We start from the raw sequence: 19,016 nt of genomic DNA, 5'->3' as shown, positions 1-19,016 counted from the left end.
GGCTTGATGCTTAGGAAACCTTCTCATTGTCCGAGTCATTGTTGCAAGAACAGCACCTGTCATTTTTTTAATAGGGCCCTATGTTAATTTTGCCATGTGTGGTTACCACTGGCTACAATCCCATCACCATCGAGAGAAGCCAACAGCTGTTCAAATACAAAGAGGAACAAAACCATTTGCCAACTTCTTGGAAAGTGAGATCAAGAGGAGGAGACAGACCAGCAACAGTAAGAGGATCGATAACCTTCTCCCTCCTCCTACAGTGTCTTTACTCCCATTTCCAAACACCTCCCTTAACTCCCCCACATTATCCATCACTATTTCCCCAGTCCATTCACCCCTTTCCCATTCCACTAGCCCTGTGCACCTTCTTCCCATAGTAGAGCTTATCACCTTGCCCTTCAACCAATCAGATAGCAGCTGTCGACAGTTCATTGCCACCTCCCCCGCTGCAGCATAAATCACTGAATCCCATCAAGAGCAATGGGTCTACCAGGTTCCATTGTGTGAGAAAGCTCCATTAACACCATGGGCAACTTTTTCAGACCACCCCCTGCCCCGAACGCCCTTCCACCCTCCCCTCCAGCCCACCAACACCCACACGAGGCAGCTCATGGGAGCCGTAAGGAGGCAAACTGGTTCCAAGGAGATGGGCAGATGATGAGCATAATAGCATGGGCGACACGGTGGCACGGTGGTTAGCACCGCTGCCTCACAGCCCCAGAGACCCGGGTTCGATTCCCAGTTTGGGTCACTGTCTGTTTCAGAGTTCTCCCTGTGTCTGCGTGGGTTTCCTCCGGGTACTCCGGTTTCCTCCCACAGTTCAAAGATATGCGGGTTAGGTTGATTGGCCATGCTAAATTGACCCTTTGTGTCAGGGGGATTATCAGGGTATGTATGGGGGGTTACAGGGATAAGGTCTGGGTGGGATTGTTGCCGGTCCAGGCTTGATGGGCTGAATGGCCTCCTTCTGCACTGTAGGGATTCTATGATTCTAAATATCAAATGAGCAGCTATTTGGTGGGGCTGCCATCATTTACCAATGATGAGTAACTCCCCACCCACCCCCCACCAACCCGGGTAAGAAGGATGTTAGTTTATTGGGGTTGTCTTTCCTGTACTAGTCCAGGAGGATTGATGGTCCAAAGGGAAGGCAGGGAAGACAGCATCAGTAACACCAACAATCTGCGCAGAAAGGTTTCCTCTCTCGCTCTCAGCCCTCTGAACTTCCATTGTTTTGCTTAAACATGCCCGGTTCGGCTCCTGAAGTCACTGGCCCAGCTCAGCAGTGACCACCTCTTCCACTAAGGGGCTGCTGAGTCTTCAGAGCTGCCAGCCCTCTGGTTGGGTCAGCAGCATCAAGGTGCCTGTCTACTGGACATAGTTTAACAGCGTGACCTGGAGGCATGTGCTTCGAGCGTAGGTTTGGGGCCTGCTTCTCACCGCAATGTTGGGGTCCCAATGCCTGTGATGAAATTCAGGTCCAAAGTCCAGTAATGATAACACATCCGTTCCCACTGGATGAAAATTGGCACAATCCCATCTTCAACTAACATCCCCCCACTTTACCTCACTGGAGGGAGGGAGGAGGGAGCACACAATCCAGACACCCTCCACCAAATTAAGACACAAACCGGGGCTGAGCAGGGTGGGAATGAGAGATATAGAATGGTGGGAATCTGAAGGTGTTCGAAGGGAGGGTATAGATACAGGTAAAGTCTAAAGTCCTGGCAAGTTAGTTGAAAGCAAATCATTTCAATAATGTAAAGGTGGTCACTGTGCTGCAGTGAGATATTTGATAATGCCAGCATTCCGGAGCTTCTTCAAGAACAAGCCTTCATGGGAGACATTGTGCACAGTTTTCTGAAAAACAGAAGTAATCAGAATGATTAAGTTGGTCACAATGAGAAGTGACTAATGAAAAATATACGGAGACTGAAAGGAAACCAAGATAACTAGGACGTACATACCTTCGGGAATCAGAGGAATAAACTTTCATGTCCGTGGCTAAGAAAATAAAGCCAGGCAAGTTGTAAAATAAAAACATTGTGAACTCAATCAAACGAATTACAAAAGAAACATCAGGGAAAGCCCCATGACAACTTGCCATAAGTTCAGTCAGTCAGGGGACTTCCGAACTCTTGTAGAACATCTTAACTCCGCACTAGGTTTGTTTGGATATGAACGTCCAGCAAACTCATCAATCCAGAGTCTAGCTTGTCCTCGCTAGCTGCTGTATTCTCTGTCACTGAAACCACTTGGTGCTCTGATTCCACATTTATAACTGTGATCCCCGCTCCCAATCCAGGCGGATCTACTTGTACTGCTGGAGACATCTGTTGATCCCTTGTATCAGTCACCACTCTCCTCCTCACATCATCTACATGTTTCTTGATGCAACATCCTTGTATCTCTACGATATAGGAGGTTGGTCCTGTCCTTTCCACAATCTTATCAGTCACCTATGGTGGTCCTGCTGTGAAATTTCTGATGTGGAGATGCCGGCGTTGGACTGGGGTAAACACAGTAAGAAGTTTAACAACACCAGGTTAAAGTCCAACAGGTTTATTTGGTAGCAAAAGCCACACAAGCTTTCGGAGCTCCAAGCCCCTTCTTCAGGTGAGTGGGAATTCTGTTCACAAACAGGGCATATAAAGACACAGACTCAATTTACATGAATAATGGTTGGAATGCGAATACTTACAGCTAATCAAGTCTTTAAGATACAAACAACGTGAGTGGAGAGAGCATCAAGACAGGCTAAAAAGATGTGTATTGTCTCCAGACAAGACAGCCAGTGAAACTCTGCAGGTCCAGGCAAGCTGTGGGGCTTACGAATAGTGTGACATTAACCCAATATCCTGGTTGAGGCCGTCCTCGTGTGTGCGGAACTTGGCTATCAGTTTCTGCTCAGCGACTGATATATTCGGGTAAGCGTTCTCCAAGGCGACCTTCACGACACACGACAGCACAGAGTCGCTGAGCAGAAACTGATAGCCAAGTTACGCCCACATGAGGACGGCCTCAACCGGGATATTGGGTTCATGTCACACTATTTGTAACCCCCACAGCTTGCCTGGACCTGCAGAGTCTCACTGGCTGTCCTGTCTGGAGACAATACACATCTTTTTAGCCTGTCTTGATGCTCTCTCCACTCACGTTGTTTGTATCTTAAAGACTTGATTAGCTGTAAGTATTCGCATTCCAACAATTATTCATGTAAATTGAGTCTGTGTCTTTATATGCCCTGTTTGTGAACAGAATTCCCACTCACCTGAAGAAGGGGCTTGGAGCTCCGAAAGCTTGTGTGGCTTTTGCTACCAAATAAACCTGTTGGACTTTAACATGGTGTTGTTAAACATCTTACTGTGAAATTTCTGACCATGACTAAATCCTCAACTCAGAAAACTCTTGTCATTCTTCCTTGGGTGATGATTTTGTTTCTGAGAGGCTTGCCCATCCTCACCCTCTCTGCCAAATCTGAGAATATCATATCCAAACGTGTCCTTAAATGGTGTCCCATCAGCAACTCGACCAGCGTGACCCTGTGGTCACATTTCGCGTTGTGCCAGCAAAAAGCTGGCAATATGTAAAGATAGGGATCTGTTTACTTGTTTCTCCATTGAGGTCTTGAAGTTTGTGGCGTGGCGGTACAGTGCTACCTCACCGCACCAGGGACCCGGGTTCGATTCCCGGCTTGGGTCGCTGTCTATGTGGAGTTTGCACATTCTCTCCATATCTGCGTGGGTTTCCTCCGGGTGCTCCGGTTTCCTCCCAAAGTCCAGAGATGTGTGGGTTAAGTGGACTGGCCATGCTAAATTGACCCTAGTATCAGGAGATTAACAGGGTAAATATGTGGGGTTATGGGAATAGGGCCTGGGTGGGATTGTGGTCAGTGCAGACTCGATGGGCTGAATGGCCTCCTTCTGCACTGTAGGGAGTCTATTATTCTATGAATTTGTTTGATTGAGTTCACAATGTTTTGTATTCTCCTTAGGTGACTTCAGAAACTGGGGCGGGGGGTGGTGAGTGATGGTGTGTGGTAGCATGGCCCCTTTAAAAGAGTGTTCGCTGCGGGCCACATGGTCAATCGAGGAGTGTCAAGGTGGGGAGCTGAGCCAATGGAGTGGAGGGGTGGGTACCCCAGGTTGGGAAGGATCGGCAGTTGGATCCTTGGAGGAATAGTGTAAGTTGCATAGTTATTCTGTCGGTCCCAATTTATATATAGTTAATCGTTACATTGGCAATACAGCCTTTTTGTTCTGAAGTCTCATCAAGTCACCCTCGATTGTTTATAATGCTGTGAATGAGGAACTGCAGTCATGTGGGGAGAGTGGAGAAACTGGCTACATTCTACGTTGGAGCAGAGATTATTGTTTCATGGGTTAATACTTATGGTAATGAGGCGCTGATGTGTATCATGGTGTAACAGGGACATCAGCAGTCATGTGCCAGAGACTCTAAGAAAGATGGAGTAGGCTGCACACAACAGAGATGTACTTACTGAATAGATTATCATATCAAATAAAACGGTTTTGAAGAAACCTATCTTGTCTCTCCTGAGTCGAGGGAAAAGCTTCCCAGTACAGATTTAGGCCACAAGTTAAACTCACAAACAAAGGGGACGTTGAATAGAGATGTTCAAAATGACCAGGAGTGTTAATAGTCAAGACGGAGAAACTGTTCTGACTAGTCAGCGGATTAGAACCAGACGGAACTGATTGAACCGAATTGTCAAAATATCCAACGTGGAGATGAGGGGGATTTTTCTAACACGGGGAGTTATTCTGGTCGGGATTGAACTGGTTGGAAATGTGGTGGAAGCAAATTCAAAAGCGAACAATTCGACATTTCAAAGGAAATGGGACAGATAATAGAAATGGAAACCTTTACAGAGACACGGCTGGGAAGCGGAGCTCAGTAATTCCCATTGGGAAGCTCTTTAGCAGAGATGCTACAAGCATGATGGGCTGAATGGTCTCATCCAGTGCTATAAGATTCGATAAAATTGAGTAGGAGTGAATGCCGCTCTCCTGTTAAGAGATTGTCCGGTTTACTGCCTGTCTCTGAGAACCAGACGCAAACCTCAATCTGCTTTTAATCAAACTGGACCCGACAACAGGAACATTCTAGAACTGCTGTTCAATCAAGCACTGAGCACGTAGGCACTAAAATGAATAGTGTTATGTTGGACTGTACAGTGAGCAGATCAGGTCTCCTGCGACAGAAAGAGTTGATTGGCAGCATTGGCGAGTCACCTTCAAATCTAACAAACTATTTGTTCCAAAAATTGGTGTTGTTACAGCCAGGTGTCCAGAGCAGATTGTGCACAGAAAAAGATCCAAGATCAATATCTAAACTGGTTTTAAAAGAGGAAGTAAATGAGACCCGGGAGATTAAAGTGAGTTTGGAATCACTATTTTCTTTTACGATGATGACTGCCAGAGTTTTACTGTGAAATGATTTGTTTTTATTCGAGGCCAGCATTTGTTGCCCATTCCTAAATGCCCTTGAGAAGATGATGATGAATCTCCTTCTGGAACGCTGCTGAGTAAGTGAACACACAGCGCTGCTACAGTGAGATATAGGATTTTGACCTAGCGACAGTGATGGACAGCGATATAAATGCAGGTCAGGATGGTTCGTGACCCAGAGAGCAACTTGTGGGTGGTGATGTTTCCGTGTATCTGCTGCCCTTGTCCTCCTGGATGGTAGAGGCTGCAAGTTTGTGAGGTGTTGTCAAATGATCTTGCTGAGTTGTTGCAGTGCATCTTGTATACGGAGCACACTGCTGCCATTGTCACTGTGTACTTTGCAACAATGCTGCCAAGCTAGGAACAAACAAAAACAGCTGCTTCTTTTCAAACCCGCATCACTGTCGCTGAAGTGGAACCATCCTTGTTTGCCTTTCTTGATCGAAATCAATAGCTTTTGGCAACACCATGAGTTCAGTTTCCGCATATCCCCTGATAGTCACTATCTCCCTTTCTGTGTCATGCTGGATTATCCGATCTCCGGTTTTGGATGAACAATGGACAGACCAATGTCACCATCTTCTGCCTCCGTCACTAAGAACACACAGCCCGTTACCAACTCCATCGCCCACTCGGCCCACTGTCTCAGGCTGGGACGGAGGATCACAGCCTCAGCATTCTGTTTGACCCTGAGCTGAGCTTTAGCCCCCGTACCCCTTTCACCAGAAAACCCAGCAACCTCCATTCCTGCTCTTAGCTCAGCGCAAGAGCCACTGAAACCCTCATCAAAGTTCTTCTTAATTCCACACCCAACTATTATTGTCAGGTCTGCTGGCCAGCTACTCATTAGAAACCTGTACAGGGTGTGCACTTTCAGGTAATTGGTGTTGCCTTTTTATGTCTTTGACTTTAAAAAAAAAGCGAAAGTCCAGAAATTCCAGGTGTGTCTGCATGACTTCCCATGAAAGAGTGCTCCTTCATGCACACATTTCAGATTTATTACCCTGTTTACTTCACAATTGTAAACATTAAAATCCATTTCAGTGAAGTAAGTGCTTTATTTTTGCTCAATTCATTATGTTTAGATTGTCTTTAATTCGCTCCAACACTGAATTTACTTCATGTTTAATAACTGCCCATTATACTATTTTACTGCCAATCAGAACATTAGGAACTAATAAATATATCTGAAAGCAGCTTTAAGGTGTAAGTAACACTCACTAAATTTCAATTTATAATCTTCTCTCCATCTATGGATAAAAGATTGGGATTGGATGGTCTTATCATAGGGCTATCACAGACATAATGGGCCAAAAGGCTTCCTCCTTCTATGATGCTCTGGGATTTCATTCACCATCCTCCATTAATGTCACTTCATTCAAAACTCTGTTGCCAGTATCCTGCACCATCATCCAGTCACCATCAATTCTGGCCTCCCTGATCTTGGCTCCTGGGCCCCTGTGCCTCCAGTTTAAAATTCACATCCTTGTGTGTAAATGTCTCCATGTGATTTCCCTTCCCTAACCCTGTAACGTCCTCCAGCCTTCAACCATTCCTAGCCAAAGACTCTGTTCAGCACGCAAGTGTCGCTCTCTTTTCCCAGTCAATAGAGTTTCATCAGCAGTTGCCCAGATTCCACACTCTAAGCTCTCTTTCTCCATAAGCCCAGGTTAGGTAGATTGGCTATGCTAAATTGCCCCTTAGTGTCAGGGAGACTAGCTAGAGTAAATGCATGGGGTTATGAGGATAGTGCCTGGATGGGATTGTGGTCGGTGCAAACTCGGATGGGCCAAATGGTCTCCTCCTGCACTGTAGGATTCTATGATCTATGATCTCCATTTTTACACTTAGAATCATAGAATCCCTGCAGTGCACAAGGAGGCCATTTCATAGAATCATAGAATTATCGAAACCCGACAGTGCAGGAAGAGGCCATTTGGCTCATCGAGTCTGCACCGACCACAATCCCACCCAGGCCCTACCCCCTTATCCCTACATATTTACCCACTAATCCCTCTAACCTACGCATCTCAGGACACTAAGGGGCAATTTTAGCATGGCCAATCAACCTAACCCGTACATCTTTGGAGTGTAGGAGGAAACCGGAGCACACAGACAGTGACCCAAGACGGGAATCGAACCCAGGTCCCTGGAGCTGTGAAGCAGCAGTGCTGACCACTGTGCTACCGTGCCGCCCATTTGGCCCATTGAGTTTCACCAACTCTCCAACAGAGTATCTTACCCAGGCCCTATCCCTGTAACCCCACATATTTACCCTGCTGATCACACCTTGGGACACTAAGGGGCAATTAAACCATAGGCAATCTATCTAGTCTGCACATCTTTGGAATGTGGGATGAAACTAGGGCACCCGAAGGGAACCCACACAGACACGGGGAGAATGTGCAAACTCCATGCAGTCAGAGGCCGCAATTGAACCTGGGTCCCTGGTGCTGTGAAGCAGCAATGCTAACCACTGTGCCACCGTGCCACCCTTCTCCTCCTTTAACAACCCTCTTTAAATCTCATTCCTTGGACCCAGGTTTTGTTCGCTCCTTCTAATCTTCCCTCAGCAGCTGTTTTTTCCTCTGTGTGTCTGTGAAGCACCTCTGGCCAATTTCTACATTAAAGGTCTGGGATTTCTGTGAAGCTTTTCCAACAGGAGATACTAACAGCTACAGGTGGATGCTTCCACCATTTTGCTGGAGGCTCCACCATCCCGAAGATAGGAATTGCTGCCTCAAAACCACATGTGGGGAATGTCACCAATACAAATACATCTCCTGGACAGCTCGAAATCCCTGTGTGCCCTTTATTCTTGTAACGACTTTAATCAGGCAATTGAGGTGGGCCTGTTGGAATATGAACTCCCTGATTAAGGGCCAAATTGATGGGCCAATTAGGGAGCCTCTTGTTTTGTACTTAACCTGGAGTGTCAGTTCCTCTGGGACTCCTAGTGCAGCCTGCTAACTGAAAGCACTCTGTATGTTGTTGAATAATCCTACAGTGACTTGTAAATAAAGGGATTTTGGTGAAGGGACTTCTGTCTCCGAGGACTTATTACATTCTGTTCACTTCTGTTTGCTTCAATTCACAATCTTCACACAACAGAAATAGACCTACATTTCTGCAACAACTTTCCTGACCTCAGATCAGTTTAATGTGCTCAACATTCAAGTACTTTGAAAGTGCCCTCACTGTTACAATGTAGAAGACATTGCACCCAAATTGGTACACAGAAAGCTCCCACAAACAACAATGTGATGATGCCCAAATTACCCAAAGTTTCAATTTTGTTGTTTGAGGGATAAATATCGACTCGGAGACGGGAAGGAATGTCCCTCCTCTCCTTAAAATTGGGGCCATGGGAGATTTTACATTCATCTGAGGAGGTAGATGGCTCTTTGGCTGAATGCCTCTTCCTAAAGAAGGCATCTCTGACAGTGTAGCACTCACTCAGTGCCGTATTAGAGTTTTGTGCTCAAGTCTCTAAAGTGGGACTCAAAGCCACACCTTTCCGACTCAGGGTTACAAAGAACAAAGAATAAAGAACAGTACAGCACAGGAAACAGGCCCTTCGGCCCTCCAAGCCTGTGCCGCTCCATGGTCCAACTAGACCAATCGTTTGTATCCCTCCATTCCCAGGCTGCTCATGTGACTATCCAGGTAAGTCTTAAACGATGTCAGCGTGCGTGCCTCCACCACCCTACTTGGCAGCGCATTCCAGGTCCCCACCACCCTCTGTGTAAAAAACGTCCCTCTGATATCTGAGTTATACTTCGCCCCTCTCGCCTTGAGCCCGTGACCCCTCGTGATCGTCACCTCCGACCTGGGAAAAAGCTTCCCACTGTTCACCCTATCTATACCCTTCATAATCTTGTACACCTCTATTAGATCTCCCCTCATTCTCCGTCTTTCCAGGGAGAACAACCCCAGTTTACCCAATCTCTCCTCATAGCTAAGACCCTCCATACCAGGCAACATCCTGGTAAACCTTCTCTGCACTCTCTCTAACACCTCCACGTCCTTCTGGTAGTGCGGCGATCAGAACTGGACGCAGTACTCCAAATGTGGCCTAACCAGCGTTCTATACAGCTGCATCATCAGACTCCAGCTTTTATACTCTATACCCCGTCCTATAAAGGCAAGCATACCATATGCCTTCTTTTACAAGTTGAAGAGTTCTCCATTGAAACTCCCTTTGGGTCTGCACAGACATCCAAACAAGCAAGGCTGGTAAGTGTGACAGTAAGAGTGTGCCCTGTGTCCCTGCTCACTGGGAAGTGGATTGAGACTGGTATTATTGAAGAACCCCTTCAGTAATGGCCTGGTTTTCCATTCAACTGACTGCAGGAGCATTTTTAAAAACTTATGTTAGCTGAGACCAGTTTAGAAATAAAGCCGAAAATCTCCGTCCTCGTCTGTGGCTGGGATTTTCCGGTGCCGCTGAAAGTGAATGGAGTCCAGGCTGGAACGCCAAATTTTTCTGTCCTCATTCGCACGGGTCCCACTATGGACAAGAAAGGAAATTCCCGCCCAAAATGCCTTGGACAAAAGAAATATCCACATTGTTAAATTTATTTCTCCTTGGAGAGACGAAGGATGAGAGGTGACCTGATAGAGGTGTACAAGATGTTGAGAGGTATAGATCGGGTGGATTCTCGGAGGCTTTTTCCCAGGGCTGAAATGGCTGCTACGAGAGGACACAGGTTTAAGGTGCTGGGGAGTAGGTACAGAGGAGATGTCAGGGGTAAGTTTTTCACTCAGAGGGTGGTGGGTGAGTGGAATCGGCTGCCGTCAGTGGTGGTGGAGGCAAACTCGATAGGGTCTTTTAAGAGATTTCTGGATGAGTACATGGGACTTAATAGGATTGAGGGTTATAGGTAAGCCTATATATAAGCCTAGGTAGGTAGGGACATGACCGGCGCAACTTGTGGGCTGAAGGGCCTGTTTGTGCTGTATCTTTTCTATGTTCTATGAATAGATAAGATAGATATGTGGGCGGCACGGTGGCACAGTGGTTAGCACTGCTGCCTCACAGTGCCAGGGACCCGGGTTTGATTCCTGGCTTGGGTCACTGTCTGTGTGGGGTTTGCACGTTCTCCCCGTGTCTGCGTGTGTTTCCTCTGGGTGCTCCGGTTTCCTCCCATAGTCTGAAAGATGTGCTGGGTTGACCCGAACAGGCGCCAGGTGCACTTCATTGCAGTGTTAATGTAAGCCTTACTTGTGACTAGTAAATAAAAACTTTAAACTTTAAAACTTTAAACTTTAGAAGCAGGAAGGTTGTTTCCACTGGCAGGTGAAACTAGAACTTGGGGGCATGGCCTCAAAATAAGTGTGAGCAGATTTAGGACAGAGTTGAGGAGGAACTTCTTCACTGTGGAATTCATAGATAGTCCACATGTGAATCTGTGGAATTCCCTGCCCAGTGAAGCAGTTGAGGCTACCTCATTGAATGTTTTTAAGGCAAGCATAGATAAATTTTGACCAGTAAAGGAATTAAGGGTTATGGTGAGCAGGCGGGTAAGTAGAGCTGAGTCCTCGAAAAGATCAGCCATGATCTTATTGAATGGCGGAGCAGGTTCGAGGGGCCAGATGGACAACTCCTGCTCCTAGTTCTTATGTTCTTATCGATGAAATTTTCCACTGAAATGAGGTGGATTTTTATAAACATTGCGGTAGAATTTCTGCAGGAATTCCTCAATCTCCCACCTGAACTGGAGCAGACGTTTGACAATATTCCCAGAGGAATGGTGTAAGTGTTTGTTTATGCCATTACGCCAGCATTCAGTCAGTCAATTGTTAGCACAATGGTGAAGTGGCTGCCAGGAAGTCCAACACCTGTGGCAGCTCAGCCATCGACAAACCACAGCAGCAAGTGTTTAACAACAAAGATCTCCGCAATTCAACAAAATCCCTAGATTACGGATCAGTATTAGTCACCACCAGATTCCTGGTGAGACCTGGACTGTGTATAGCAACACATGTGAATGCTAGAGAAATTCCATCAGCAATATCTCCGTCACATCCTTCGATTGTATGGGTTACCCGTCGAACAAACACTACTATCATTCTTGAAGCCAGATCCCCAAATGGTCAGGCAAAATGAACTTTGATGGACTGAAAACCCATCTCCTCCACCCAGGTCCTGTTCTCTGAAATGACCAACATTCCAGGGAGGAAATGCTTTGAAGACAATCAGGATCTCTCTTCGGAGTGAGGCAGCGAAGACCTCAATGAGTGGGAGGAACTTGCTGCTAATTCTTCAGAATGGTGACAACTTGTCCATCAAGCTGCATCACGCTTTGAGTCACAGCGTCTTATGGGTGAGGCAGAAGGACAGCGGAGAAGGAAAGAAAGGGAAGCAAATCCTGCATTCTGGATCCATTGGGAAAAAAGAAACTCCAGCTGGATTGCAGTTTCTCACGAGTACAAAAAGGAGGCATTGAGAGGAAAAGTGATTTATGTGATGATCAGAAGTTGTTACTCATAGACGCAAGCAATTAATCATTTAGTAACTTGTCAGGATATTTGGGAAGACATCTCCCACCACGGTTTTGGAAAACCCTGTGAACTTGGTTGGGCACAGAGAGAGGATCTTTTTCAGAATGAATCACCGATAGCACAGAGGCAGATAAGTTTTTCCGAAATGGAGGGAGGGAGATGTGATGGTGATGTATCCCTTTGACTATATAGGTTCCCTGGGGGTTAACAGCACTCTGGGAACAAGTCACGTGGGTTTCTACAGCGATATCAATGAACAAAGCCATGCAGGTCATGTGGGTAGCGACCTCCCACCCCCCGCCTACATCTCCCCAGAATCCAGGAAGGCTGGCAGCAAAAGTCTGCAAAGTCAGAGGGTCCACAATGAGATAAGTTTCATCCTGGGTTCTACAGCAAGACACAGAGATTCATTAAATTGAGCAACACCATCTGGTGAAATACTTTTTAAATTTTGTATCATTTCATGGATATAAGTTACACTGACTGAATTGAATAATGTGGAGATGCCGGCGTTGGACTGGGGTAAACACAGTAAGGAGTCTAACAACACCAGGTTAAAGTCCAACAGGTTTATTTGGTAGCAAACGCCACAATACAATTTAGTAACTTGTCAGGATATTTGGGAAGACATCTCCCACCACAGTTTTGGAAAACCCTGTGAACTTGGTTGGCCAGTGAGATGGGAAAAGTGGCGTTTGCTACCAAATAAACCTGTTGGACTTTAACCTGGTGTCGTTAGACTCCTTACTGAATTGAATAGCCCAGTATATGTCACCAGACTATAGAATAAAGCAACGTAAGATCCAGAGCAATTTTCATCTCATCAATTGCTAACCCAGTACATTCCGAAAACCTGGATATCCAGGGGTTCCGCTATCATTGCCCTGAGGTCTGTGTGCCACTCAGCAAGGTCAATGCAAGACATCTCCCATAAAAGTCAAATGTTCAGACAACTTAAGATAGAGCATGAAACCATCCAGGGGATAAGTTCCATCTGATACTTACAGACATGTGCCTCATGTGCAGCCGATCAAAGTAATGAATCAGTCCGTCTGTTTGATTCAGCGGGTAACCAAATCCGGCAACGTGAACTTCATCGCAATAATTCAGACCCAGTGTGACGGCTAAAAACCCAGTGGTTGGATGGGATCCTCTCTGTGGATGCAGAAAAAAAATATTCAAATATGTGACAATGCAAAAGGCATTAGCAGGATTTGAATATGACAGAGGGAAGATTGGATAAGGGAGGTGGAACAGAGAGGACCAAAAGGGTAAATGATAAAGTGAGTACAAGAGATATTGAACTGAGTCTGGAGGTATCAAAAAATAAAAAGGTGGGACAGTTGAATTGAAGAAACTGCGATATAGAACAAAGGCCCATAACACAGGAATAAGGCTAAAATAAAATCAAGTATTCAACCATGATTGGGTGACTGGGGTTGCAAGTATCTGGATTAAATGAAGTCAAAGGTTTTGAGTATGTAAATAGATCCATGGTTTTGAGATTCGGGGAAGATCGAGAAAGATATAATGAGTTTTGATATCAAGGCAATTTGGATATCAGGAGAAAGAAGAATAAGAGGGCAAATCTCAGGCTTCTGAGGAAAGTTCCAATGTGTAATCCCCATAATGAAGAGAGATACGTATCCTGACAAAGGAGAGAAATTGTGTGCCTGGTATGAGACGAGCACTGAATTCTTGGACACATTCCTGTTCCATTTTTGTTTGTTCTGGAATGTAAACATTAGCATGGCAACATTTATTGTCAAACCCTCGTTGCCCTGAGGAAATTAAGAGTTAACCACACAGTGTATGACTGGAGTCATGTATAGTCCACATGAGGAAGGAGTGGCAAATTCCCTTCTTGAAATTTTAAACAACATTTTGGGGTTTTTAGAAAGTTTCTTGCGATCAAGAGAGATAATGAAATGTTTAGTTGTATTGTCAAAGATTAGTTACATACTCTGTCATTGTGTTTTGATCACAGAATTAGTTAGTTTCTTACTCTAGAAGAGATCTTGGTCGTTCTACAAAAAACATTTATTTATGTCCAAACTATTTACAAGGGGTGACGAGGACCAAGGGATAGTTGGAACTGCCATCCAAGAATCTACTCAGTCACCTTCTCTCAGTGAATGACATCACTGTGACATAGCTCATTTAGCACATGCTCAGTAGCTATGTCTGAACACTGTCTTCTGTACTCTTTGTTAATCCTCCCTTGCACTCTTTGACCCTCTGCTCTAGAGTTTCGTGCAATTTTATCCTCTCTTCATCCCATCATTCCAAGCAGAGCCTTGAGCCCTCGCCTTATTCCCGACATAACCTTTCCCATTCCCATAGGGCGGCACGGTAGCACAGTGGTTAGCACTGCTGCTTCACAGCTCCAGGGTGCCGGGTTCAATTCCCGGCTCGGGTCACTGTCTGTGTGGAGTTTGCACATTCTCCTCGTGTCTGCGTGGGTTTCCTCCGGGTGCTCCGGTTTCCTCCCACAGTCCAAAGATGTGCGAGTTAGGTTGATTGGCCAGGTTATAAATTGCCCCTTAGAGTCCTGAGATGTGTAGGTTAGAGGGATTAGCGGGTAAAATATGTGGGGGTAGGGCCTGGATGGGATTGTGGTCGGTGCAGACTCGATGGGCCGAATGGCCTCCTTCTGCACTGTAGGGTTTCTATGATTCCACTTAGCCCTCAATTTACTCTCAAAAATTATTTTTGACAAATCTTTGGGTCCATACGACCATAAGATATTGGATCAGAATTAGGCCATTCGGTCCATTTAGTCTGCTCTGCCATTCAATCATGGCTGATATAATTCTCATCCCCATTCTCCTGCCTTCTCCCCATAACCCTTGATCCCCTTATTGATCAAGAACCTATCTATCTCCGTCTTAAAAAACATTCACTGACCAGGCTTCCACAGCCCTCTGTGGCAATGAGTTCTACAGATTCACCACCCTCTGGCTGAAGAAATTCCTCCTCATCTCAGTTTTAAAAGCACGTCACTTCACTCTGAGGTTGTGCCCTCAAGTTCTAGTCTCTCCCACTAGCGGAAACATCCTCTCCACGTGCACTCTATCTAGGCCACTCAGTATGCTATAAGTTTCAATTAGATCCCTCCTCATCCTTCTAAACTCCATCAAGTATAGACCCAGAATCCTCAAACGCTCCTCATATGACAAACCCTTCATTCCTGGGATCATTCTTGTGAATCTCCTCTGGACCCCCTCCAAGGACAGTACATTCTTCCTTAGATATGGGGCCCAAAACTGCTCGCAATATTCCCAATGTGGTCTGACCAGAGCCTTATACAGCATCAGCAGTACATCCCTGCTCTTGTATTCGAGCCCTCCAGAAAGGTGTGAAGCTATTGATTTTGGCAGAAGGAAAGAGTAAAGACAATGTAAAATAAAGGGTATAATTGTAAAAAGGGTGCAGGAACAGAGAGAACTGGGAGGGTATATATGCACAAATCATTGGAGGTGGCAGGACAGATTGAGAGAATGGTTAATAAAGCGGACAGGAGCTGGGCTTTAGAAATAGAAGTGTAGAGTACAAAAGGAAGGAGGATCTGTTAAATCTGTATAAAACACTGGTTCATCCTGAACTGGTTTATTGTGTCCAGTTCTGGGCACCACGTTTTTGGAAGGATGTGAAGGCTTTAGAGAAGGTGCAGAGGAACCTCACGGGAATGGTTCCGGGGATGAGGAATTCCTGTGAGGCATTCAGAATGGAATCGGATCATCATCTGACAAAAAAAATTGCAGGGTTTGTGGAAATGATCAGGGAGCAGGACCAGGTGAATTTCTCTTTCATGGGGCCAGCAGAGACAGTGGACTCAATACCCTCTTCCTGTCCTTTAACCATCCTTTGGTATGATCCTAAGTTGACCTAGTACCTTTTGTCAGAACACAATAATGACGTTTCTCTTTCAGTGGGGCATACACATCCACTTTTCTCCATATATATTTTTCTCCAAATCCTCAACAATTATTTTGAAGCTTAAGCTAGTTTTCTCTCTAACGGGACTTGAGTCCTCTTTGCCTCATTAAGCAACATTCATTGGAATTAACACTTGTGTTTCATGCTTCATTCCCGGGGATCCACAGGAGAGGCAGCCCCAGAACCTGCAATCTTCTGCTGTCGACAGGGTTTGCTCAGTATAATTGAACGTGATCCTGAACCCACAGCTAGCCATCTTATCACACCTCCGCCCAATCTCAAGTGTAAATGTCAGCTGTATGTATCTGAAACATGAGGATTAATCTCTGATTGTCACAGATTCTTTTGGCAATTCTTTTAATGACATCTTATTATCAATCAGATGAACTTGATAACATTACAATCCAGCTTTGCCCCAGCATTGACTCCAAAGGAGAATTAAAAGTCTAACGATGACCGTGAAATCATTGTCAATTGTCATAAAAACCCATCTGGTTCACTAATGTCCTTTAGAGAAGGAAATCTGCCATCCTTATCTGGTCTGGCCTACATGTGACTCCAGATACACAGCAACGTGGTTGATTCTTTAAATAGCCTCTGAAATGGCTGAGCAAACAGCTCGGTTCAACGGCACCCACATCCCCAGAATGCATAATTTTAAAATCCTGCATTACACAGTGACTATACTTCAAAAATACATCAATGGCTGTAAAATGCTCTGCGTCACCCTGAGTTCATGAAAGGCCCGATAATTATGCAAGACTTTCTTTGTTTCTCTGACCAGATGGAGACAGAATTGATAATCCTGCTGTGCACCACAGCAAATCCTTCCTTGCTGTACCCCCTGCGATCCACATTAAGAGGTTTTATTATGTTGAAAACACAATATAATTGCAAGTTGTTGTTACTGAGGGAAGATAAAAAATCGACAACTTTTCCTGTGCTGTTGATAACATTTCCATTTTGGGAGATTAGGATTTTTCTGGCAGTGACTTTCCAACTACGTTTACAGATCAGAACAGAGACACACCCTTACCCATCTAATCATGTCCGGTTTCTCCAGTAACTTTGCCGCAGCTTGATACATATAAAAGGGGTTCAGCAACCGCACCTGAGCAGGATCCAAATTCTTTACAAAGGCTGGCCTCCTCCAGAATCCTGACGTTACCTAGTGTGAAAAATATTCCTGCATCAGTATTAAAAAGAAACATTAAAATGTGAATGCACGGGCAGACGTGTCCCAGCGTGACCTCTCATCCAAATATGTGAGTGCAACTTGAAGAGAGGGTTCAACCACAGCTTTGCAAGATCCTTGTCTCAGGCGCTCTCACACTGTCCTAAATCTTAAAAGAAGCTTCAGTCTTCTAACTGTGATGAAGTGAGCATCCCTCCTGATATTATTATGTAATTTTTACAGATGCCCCATAGAAAGCATCCTTTCTGGATGTATCACAGCTTGGAATGGCTCCTGCACTGACCAAGACTCCAAAAACTAGAAAGGGCTGTGAGCGTAGCCCAGTCCATCACGCAAACTAGCCTCCCATCCATTGACTCTGTCTACACTTTCCATTGCCTCGGAAAAGCAGCCAGCATAATCAAAGACCCCACGCACCCCGGACAGTATTACGGTGGCAGAAAGGACATTCGATGAGGACTCGTCTACTGAGGTAGTTTGGGCTGAGGTTAGAAACAGGAAAGGAGAGGTCACCCTGTTGAGAGTTTTTTATAGACCTCTGAAAAGTTCCAGAGATGGAGAGGAAAAGATTGCAAAGATGATTCTGGATAGGAGCGAAAGTAACAGGGTAGTTGTACTGGGGGACTTTAACTTTACAAATATTGACTGGAAAAGCTATAGTTCGAGTACTTTAGAGGGGTCGGTTTTTGTCCAATGTGTGCAGGAAGGCTTCCTGACGCAGTATGTAGATAGACCAACAAGAGGCGAGGCCACATTGGATTTGGTACTGGGTAATGAACCAGGCCAGGTGTTAGATTTGGAGGTAAGGGAGCACTTTGGTGACAGTGACCACAATTCGATTATGTTTACTTTAGCTATGGAAAGGAATAGGTATATACCAAAGGGCAAGAGTTATAGCTGGGGGAAAGGAAATTATGATGCGATTAGGCGAGATTTAGCTGGCATAGTTTGGGGAAGGAAACTGCAGGGGATGGGCACAATTGTAATGTGGAACTTGTTCAAGGAACAGCTACTACGCGTCCTTGATAAATATGTACCTGTCAGGCAGGGAGGAAGCAGACGAGTGAGGGAACCGTGGTTTACTAAGGAGGTTGAATCTCTTGTAAAGAGGAAGAAGGAGACTTATGTTAAGATGAGACGTGAAGGCTCAGTTAGGGAGCTTGAGAGTTACAACTTAGCCAGGAAGGACCTAAAGAAAGAGCTAAGAAGAGCCAGGAGGGGACATGAGAAGTCTTTGGCAGGTAGGATCAAGGAAAACCCTAAAGCTTTCTATAGGTATGTCAGGAGTAAAAGAATGACTAGGGCAAGATTAGGGCCAGTCAAGGACAGGAGTGGCAAGTTGTGCGTGGAGTCTGAAGAGATAGGAGAGGCACTAAATGAATATTTTTCGCCGTATTCACACTGGAGAGGGACAGTGTTGTCGAGGGGAGTACTGAGATGCAGGCTGTTGGACTGGATGGGATTGATGTTCATAAGAAGGAGGTGTTAGCAATTCTGGAAAGGGAAAAAATAGATAACTCCCCTGGGCCGGATGGGATTTATCCTAGGATTGTCTGGGAGGCTAGGGAGGAGATTGCAGAGGCTTTGGCTTTGATCTTTGTGTTGTCATTGTCTACAGGAACAGTGCCAGAAGACTGGAGAATAGCAAATGTTGTCCCCTTGTTCAAGAAGGGGAGTAGAGCCAACCCTGGTAATTATAGACCGGTGAGCCTTACTTCTGTTGTGGGCAAAGTTTTGGAAAGGATTATAAGAGACAGGATTTATAATCACCTAGAAAGGAATAATTTGATTAGGGATAGTCAGCACGGTTTTGTGAAGGGTAGGTCGTTATTGAGTTCTTTGAGAAGGTGACCAAAGAGGTGGATGAGGGTAAAGTGGTTGATGTGGTGTATATGGATTTCAGC

The 19,016-nt window shown here is 45.3% G+C and overlaps 1 protein-coding gene across 1 annotated transcript in view; it reads right to left on the bottom strand.

Moving 5' to 3' along the window:
* Window positions 1–1,773: 1,773 nt before the first annotated feature.
* Window positions 1,774–19,016, bottom strand: part of LOC144479885 (CMP-N-acetylneuraminate-beta-galactosamide-alpha-2,3-sialyltransferase 4-like) — a 121,835-nt gene continuing 104,592 nt past the window's right edge. Inside the window, exons 8-10 of the mRNA XM_078198924.1 lie at window positions 16,954–17,085; window positions 12,984–13,133; window positions 1,774–1,863 (exon numbers count right to left, since the gene is read on the bottom strand). Coding sequence (XP_078055050.1) covers window positions 1,774–1,863; window positions 12,984–13,133; window positions 16,954–17,085 — 372 coding nt within the window. The remainder of the gene's footprint in view (window positions 1,864–12,983; window positions 13,134–16,953; window positions 17,086–19,016) is intronic.

The sequence above is a fragment of the Mustelus asterias genome, chromosome 27, assembly GCF_964213995.1.
Source record: "Mustelus asterias chromosome 27, sMusAst1.hap1.1, whole genome shotgun sequence".
Taxonomy (NCBI): Eukaryota; Metazoa; Chordata; class Chondrichthyes; order Carcharhiniformes; family Triakidae; genus Mustelus; species Mustelus asterias.
The sequence above is the reverse complement of the archived record's forward strand: the minus strand, read 5'-3'. Positions and strand labels throughout refer to the sequence as shown.